The following is a 7,524-nucleotide window of genomic DNA, read 5'->3' as shown; positions in this document are numbered from 1 at the left end:
CTCTTTTCAGATCTCAATTCCATCAGGAATCCATCTCAGAGTTGACATTCTTAATTTCACCAGCTCTTCAAAAGCGGTGTGGATCTCACACTAATGGCTCATCTCATTTTCACAAAGAAACCACATCCGCGAGATGCTCAACACTCACATGGAACTCGTGGCTGCCATTGGACGGTGCAGAGCTGGGCCTCCCTGCCTCCACCTGCTGGATCCAGTGGTTAAGGAAGGGCTGGAAAGTTCGAGGGCCAGAAACGACAACTCATTTCCCCTCCTGTACTGGTTTTCAGCTCCCAACCCAGTGAGAAACCTGACAGTGAAGGCTCAGACCAACAGCTCCCTCACCCTGACCTGGGAGGCCCCCGATGGCCCAGACCCACAGAACTCCACCTACTGGGTTGAGTACACCAGAGATGGTGGCAGAAGCGAGACTCGAAGCACAACAGACACCAACATCACCGTGGATGAACTTGAACCCGGGTCTTTGTACGTGTTTTCCGTGTGGGTGGAGAAGAATGGAATCAACAGCTCCTGGGAGACTGGAAATGCCACCACAGGTGAGAGGCAGTCGCCATTTGTTTGATCTCTTATTTGTTTAAGGGACGGTAGGCAGGAGAACGGGGCCGATTGTCCAGTCCATAGTCCCTCTGGGCCACATTGAGCCAGGTACCCACGTCCACATCTGGGGCAGTCTCAGCTCAGGAGATGAAGAAGGAATGAATGTCCATGGTACCTCCAGCTGCGAAGCTGGGGCTGGTCTGTGTCTAGAACGCTCTAGAATGTGGACCATAATGCCCAGGAGCATCTTCCTGCACCGACAGGAATGTGTGGGGGCCAAGGCATGTTACCTGAGCTTTCAAGGAAGGAGATACTGTGAGTGGGGACACTCTGACCCTCTGACTCTTCTTCTAGTTCCCAACTGTGTCACATATTGAGGCTGGAAACTCAGATCGTCAGCTCCATGACCCTGATGTGGACAGCTCCCTGTGTCTACACCTCCATTGTCCAATATGGTAGCCACTAGCCACACGTGGCTATTAAATTTAAACTCATTAAAGTTGCATGAAATTGCAAATTCAGTTTCACATTTCGGGTGCTCAAAAGGCCTGTTGAGGGGCTCCCAGTACCCCCTTCATCCTCCGCTGTGCTAATGCCTACCATATTGGAAAGTCAGAGGCCATCTTCACCACCACACAAAGCTCCCTTGATTCTCTCTTTTTTTTTTTTTTTTTTAGAGCCAGAGTCTCGCTTTGTCACCCAGGCTGGAGTGCAGTGGCAGGATCATAGCTCACTGCAGCCTGAAATTCCTGGGCTGAAGCCATCCGCCCACCTCAGCCTCCCAAGTAGCAGGGACTACAGACGTGGGCCACCACGCCTGACTAATGTATTGTTTTTTAGAGATGAGGTCTTGCTATGTGGTCCAGGCTGGTCTCTAACTCCTGGCCTCAAGCAATCTCCCAACCTCCGCCCCTCAAATTGCTGAGATTACAGGCGTGAGCAATTGTGCTGGGCCATGGGGCCTCTCTTAGGCAGTGACTCCAGGCATAAAGGCTTCACCTTATGATATAATCTTGCAAGGGCCCGACCTCTTAATGCTATTCCATTGGAGATTAGGTTTCAGCTTATGGATTTGTGGAAGGGGACACACATATGGAGGCTATAGTGCTACTCAAATTATGACCTACATGTGAGCTGCTTCAGTGTTCCAGGGAGCTGACTGGAAATGAGTCGGCGCCACCCCAGACCTACTGCTCAGAACCCGCATTCAACGAGATCCCCCGTGAGATGTGCACACATTAAAGTTTTTTCTTTTTTTCTTTTCTTTCCTGTTTTTCTTTTCTTTTCTTTTGTTGTTGTTGTTTTTGTTTTGTTTTGTTTTGTTTTTGAGATAGAGTCTTGCTCTGTTGCCCAGGCTGGAGTGCAGTGGTGCAATCTCAGCTCACTGCAACCTCTGCCTCCTGGGTTCAAGCGATTCTCATGCCTCAGCTTCCCAAGTAGCTGGAATTACAGGCACACGCCATACCATGCCTGGCTAACTTTTGTATTTTTAGTAGAGACAGCGTTTCTTTTTCTTTTTTTTTTTTTTTTTTGAGATGAAGTCTCACTCTTGTCCCCCAGGCTGGAGTGCAATGGTGCGATCTCGGCTCACTGCAATCACTGCCTCCTGGGTTCAAGCGATTCTCCTGCCTCAGCCTCCCGAGTTGCTGGGATTACAGGCACCCGCCACCACGCCTGGCTAATTTTTGTATTTTTAGTAGAGAAGGGGTTTCACCATGTTGACCAGGTTGGTCTCGAACTCCCGACCTCAGGTGATCCACCCGCCTCGGCCTCCCAAAGTGCTGGGATTACAGGCGTGAACCACTGCGCCCGGCCGAGACAGCGTTTCTACTAAACCCCGTTGACCATGTTGCCCGGGCTGGTCTTGAACTCCTGACCTCAGGTGATCCACTTGCCTCAGCCTCCCAAAGTGCTGGGATTACAGGCGCGAGCCACTGCGCCCGACACATTGAAGTTTGAGAAACACGGTCTAGAACATACACCCTGCGTCTGCTGGCACCAGCAGTTGAACAAGAGCTAAGACCATGGAGGGCAGTGAGGGGCCCACTCCTGCCCCGTTTTGTTCTGTATCTCTGCCCACATAGGATCTTCTTCCTAATTTCTCAGCCCCCAACCCAGTGACAAACCTCCATATGGAGACTCAGACCAACAGCTCCATCACCCTGAGCTGGGACGTCCCCAGTGGCCCAGACCTTCAGGACTACACCTACTGGATAGAGTACACTGGAGACGGTGGTGGAACTGAGACCCGAAACACAGCAAAGGCCAGTGTGACAGCTGAGGGACTCGAACCCGGAACCTTGTACACATTCTCTGTATGGGCAGAAAAAAATGGAGCACATGGCTCCAGGCAGAATCTCAGCATCTCCACAGGTAGGAACCCTCAGTGCCCACTCCCTGTTTTGGTGAGAGGTTCAGAACCGGCAGCAGCGGCGTGGCACCTCCTCTGGGCTCTGGCTCTGTAGTCCGTAGGCTCTTCAGCCTCACTGAGCTCAGACATCCCCCTCTCCAAGTTCACAGGTAGATGTAATCACAGCTGGGAGCTGGCTCTGTCCTGAAGAAGAAGACAGCCCGTGCGGCTGATCTCTGCCACTGGGCGATTGAGGACTTCAAGGGAGGGCACACTGGTGGCACTCTTATATTTCCCCTTCCCTTCCTCTTTCTTTTCCTTTCTTTCCTTTCTTTTCTTCAGTCCTTCCTTCCTTCCTTTCTTTTTCTTTCTTTCTTTATTTTTTCCTTCCTTCCTTCCTTTCTTTCTTCTTCTTTCTTTCTCTCTTTCTCCTTTCTTTCTTTATCCCTTCCCCTTCCTCTTTCTTTCCTTTCCTTTCCTTTCTTTCCTTCCTTCCTTCCTTCCTTCCTTCCTTTTTCTTTCTTTCTTTCTTTCTTTCTTTCTTTCTTTCTTTCTTTCTTTCTCTCTGTCTCTTTCTTCCTTCCTTCCCTTCTTTCCTTCTTTCTCTTTCTTTTCTTTCCTTCCTTTCTTCCTTCCTTCCTTTCCTTCTTTCCTTCTTTCTTTCTTTCTCTTTCTTTCTTTCTTTCTTTCTTTTCTTTCTTTCCTTCTTTCCTTCTTTCTTTCTTTCCCTTTCCTTCTTTCCTTCTTTTCTTTCTTTTTTCTTAAGACAGAATTTTCCTCTGTCACCCAGGCTGGAGTACAATGGCACAATCTCAGCTCACCGCAATTCAGCCTCCTGGGCTCAAGCAATTCTCCTGCCTCCGCCTTCCAAGTAGCTGTGACTACAGGCACGCACCACCACACCCAGCTAATTTGTGTATTTTTAGTAGAGACAGGGTTTTGCCATGTTGCCCAGACTTGTCTTGAATTCCTGGCCTCAAGTGATCCACCCACCTTGGCCTCCCAAATTGTTGGGATTACAGACGAGAGTCACTGCGCCTGGTCTCTCTCTCTCTCTCTCTCTCTCTCTCTCTCTCTCTCTCTCTCTCTCTCTCTCTCTCTCTCTCTCTCTCTCTCTCTCTCTCTCTCTCTCTCTCCCCCTCTCTCTCTCTCGATGATCCTGCTCTGTCTCCCAGGCTGGAGTGCAGAGGCACAGTCATAGCTCACTGTAGCCTGAACCTCCCAAGCTCAAGCGATCCTCCCACCTCAGTCTCCCTAGTAGCTGGGACTACAGGCATGTGCTACTGTGCCCAGCTAATTTGTTTTAATTTTCAGTAGAGCTAGGGTCTCACTATGTTGCTCAGGCTGGTCTCAAATTCCCAGACTCAGGCAGTCCTCCAGGTTTAGCTTCCCAAAGTGCTGAGATTACAGGCCTGAGCCACCGTGCCCTGCCAGGAAGTATTTCTTAATGAGCTGGGCTGCACAAGGACAGGGCATATCACTGTGTTCTGGACTCTTGGGGACTAGGGGACGTGGAAATCCTGACTCTGCTCCCTCTCCCAGTCCCCAACGCAGTGAGAAGCCTCAGCAGGCAGGACGGGACCAACAGCTCTATCACGTTGCGCTGGACAGCTCCCCAGGGCCCAGGCCAGGCTTCCTACACCTACTGGGTCTCATTAATCGGGGAGGGCATGACTGACCCCAGGACGCAAAACACCTCAGATACTGAACTCATTCTAAAGGAACTGGAAGCTGGCCTCCTGTACCACCTCACCGTCTGGGCCGAGAGGAATGAGGTCGGAGGCTATAACAGCACCCTCACTGCAGCCACTGGTGAGACACAGTCAGTTCTCAATACAACTCTATTAGGATGGGGGAAGGGAAAATGTGAAGGGACTTTGGGAGCTCCTTGGGAGACGAAGAGTTCCCATGGGCCCCTCCAGCCTCACCGGCCGGAGCTTAACCCTATAGGCCCCGTTCCTAGTGGGTGTCATTTCTTAGCAGACAGGGCTTTCCAAGCTATGGGACCTGTTTCTTCTCCCTTTCGGAAATGGGCTCTTTGGGGTCAGGGAGAGCCCTCAGTTGTCCAGAACGACCTCTCAGGAGCTGACAGTCACCAGCTGGACAATAGCCAACAGCTGGTCCCAGGGAATTAGATGAACCAAGAGGCCCCCATCTCTCAGCCTAGGCACAGTGGGTCCCACTCATGAGAAAATTCAAAATCACTCTGGAGACTAGCTTCATTCTTTTTTTTTTTTTTTTTTTTTTGAGACAGGGTCTTGCTCTGTTGCCCAGGCTGGAGTGCAGTGGTGTGATCATGGCTCACTGCAGCCTCGACCTCCTGGGCTCAAGTGATCCTCCCATCTCAACCTCCTGAGTAGCTGGGACCACAAGCGTGAGCCACCATGCCCAGCTCATTTAAAACATTATTTTTTGTAGAGACAGGGTCTCCTTATGTTGCCCAAGCTGGTCTCGAACTCTTGGGCTCAAGTGATCTTCCTGCCTTGGCCTCCCTAGGCACTGAGATTATAGGAGTGAGCCACCATGCCTAGCCTGAACCTGGAACTCTTCAATCCTTGGTCATTTGGGCTAAAAAGATGAAATTTGTCAGCTCCCTCTAGAAAGGTGGTGTGTCTAGAGTGAGAAGGCACCCTACCTGGGGTTCCCGTGGAAAAGAAAATACAGAGATCAGATCTCAAGGGCCCTGAGAGGTGGTGGACTACAAATCCCATCACACCATAGAGCCATGACTTCATAAGCTGCAGCGATACAGAGAGTCTGTGGCCTCATGGGAGTTATAGTTTCAGTGGGTGGGATTGGTGTGCATTTGGGAAGAACAAAAAGATGACAGGGTGGGACCCAGGGCTGTAGCCAGGGGACGGAGAGGGCTAGGAGATTTTGGTCCCCACAATCTTTGGGTGTCTAGGCTCTTTCCTGTGGTTCAGCCTCCTTAGTCACTGGAGCCATCAATAATGGGTATCTCAGCTTTGCTGTGGGAGAGAGGCAGGGAGGCTAGGGTAGGAGGGTCTTTGAGGATACCCCCTTAGGCCTCTGTTCTCACTTCTCAGCTCCCAGTGAGGTAACAGATCTCCAGAATAAAACTCAGACTAAGAACTCAGTCACGCTGTGGTGGAAGGCCCCTGGAGACCCCCACTTTCAGCTGTACATATACTGGGTCCAGTGGGCCAGCGAGGGACATCCCCAGAGGGGGCAATATCCCCGAGCGAATTGGGCCAACCAGACCCGCAGGACCAATGAGACACAGTACAAGGTGGAGGCGCTGGAACCCGGGACTCTGTACAACTTCACCGTGTGGGCAGAGAGGAATGACGTAGCCAGTTCCATGCAGAGCCTCCGTGCGTCCACATGTGAGACTCCCCTTCCTGCCTTCATGTGGTGAACTGGGCTTAGCTCAGGCCTTGAGGGCTGAGAGATGAATGGAATACAAATCCCATCAGGCCACGGGCCATGACTTCATGAGCTGCAGTGATGGAGGAGCCCAAGGCCTCATGGGAGTTGTAGTTTGGAGGGACTTGTGTCCATTTGGGGAGGACAGAAAAGGAGGGAAGATAATGAATTTGGATTTGGGGAGGAAGGGATGGGCTCCTCTCAGAAAACTGGCCTGAGTAGTGGGGATAGGGGTGGAGGGGGTGGAAAACCACTTTGGATGGCGCTGCTGACCTCTTGCTTCCTTCACCCAGACCCAGACGCAGTCACCATCACTTCCTGCGTCAGCACCTCAGGGGGCTATGGAGTCATCTTGACCTGGTCCTGTCCCCAGGGAGGCTACGAGGCCTTTGAGTTGGAGGTGGGAGGACAGCGGGGCTCCCAGAACAGATCTTCATGTCGGAAGGGTGTGTCTGTGTCAGGTCTTGGGCCGGCTCAGTCCTACCCAGCCACCATCACGACCATCTGGGATGGAATGAGGGTTGCATCTCCCTCTGTGACCTGCCACACTGAGAGTGCAGGTGAGCGGAGCCTTGTGGGCCAGGCAGCTACGATGAAATGCTCAGTAGACCCCATCATGCCCCGTTGTGAGGAAATCAATGGGACTCTTCTGTTTCTCATTTCCTTTGAAACATCGTTTTTATTTTATATTTCGAGATGGAGTTTTGCACTTGTTGCCCAGGCTGGAATGCAGTGGCATGATCTTGGCTCACGGCAACCTCTGCCTCCCGGGTTCAAGCGATTCTCCTGCCTCAGCCTCCTGAGTAGCTGGGATTACAGGCACGTGCCACCATGCCCAGCTAATTTTTGGATTTTTAGTAGAGATGGAGTTTCACCATGTTGGCCAGGCTGGTCTCGAACTCCTGACTTCAGGTAATCCACTCGCCTCAGGCTCCCAAAGTGCTGGGATTACAGGTGTGAGCCACCACCCCCATCTACAACTCACCACTTAAAGGTACAATTCAATGACTCTTCTTATATTCACAACGTTGTGCAACCATCATCACTATCAGTTTTAGAACATTTTCATTACCCCCAACAGAAAGCTCACCCCGCTGAACCATCACCCCCTAGTTCTCCCATTCCCCAGCCCCCAGCCCTCGGAAATCTCTCATCCACTTTCAATCTCTATAGATTTGCCTCTCCAGGGCGTTTCATTAAAATGCAATCATAGAACGGGCACAGTGGCTCAT

The 7,524-nt window shown here is 51.3% G+C and overlaps 1 protein-coding gene across 2 annotated transcripts in view; it reads left to right on the top strand.

The window, feature by feature from the left end:
- The window catches only part of PTPRH (protein tyrosine phosphatase receptor type H), a 31,080-nt gene that overhangs the window by 6,464 nt on the left and 17,092 nt on the right, over positions 1–7,524 (top strand). For both annotated transcript variants that reach the window (XM_031659283.1, XM_031659284.1), the window contains exons 4-8: positions 288–554; positions 2,662–2,928; positions 4,448–4,717; positions 5,953–6,252; positions 6,586–6,852. In XM_031659283.1, coding sequence (XP_031515143.1) covers positions 288–554; positions 2,662–2,928; positions 4,448–4,717; positions 5,953–6,252; positions 6,586–6,852 — 1,371 coding nt within the window. The remainder of the gene's footprint in view (positions 1–287; positions 555–2,661; positions 2,929–4,447; positions 4,718–5,952; positions 6,253–6,585; positions 6,853–7,524) is intronic.

Source organism: Papio anubis, chromosome 20 (genome assembly GCF_008728515.1).
Source record: "Papio anubis isolate 15944 chromosome 20, Panubis1.0, whole genome shotgun sequence".
Classification (NCBI taxonomy): Eukaryota; Metazoa; Chordata; class Mammalia; order Primates; family Cercopithecidae; genus Papio; species Papio anubis.
The sequence above is the reverse complement of the archived record's forward strand: the minus strand, read 5'-3'. Positions and strand labels throughout refer to the sequence as shown.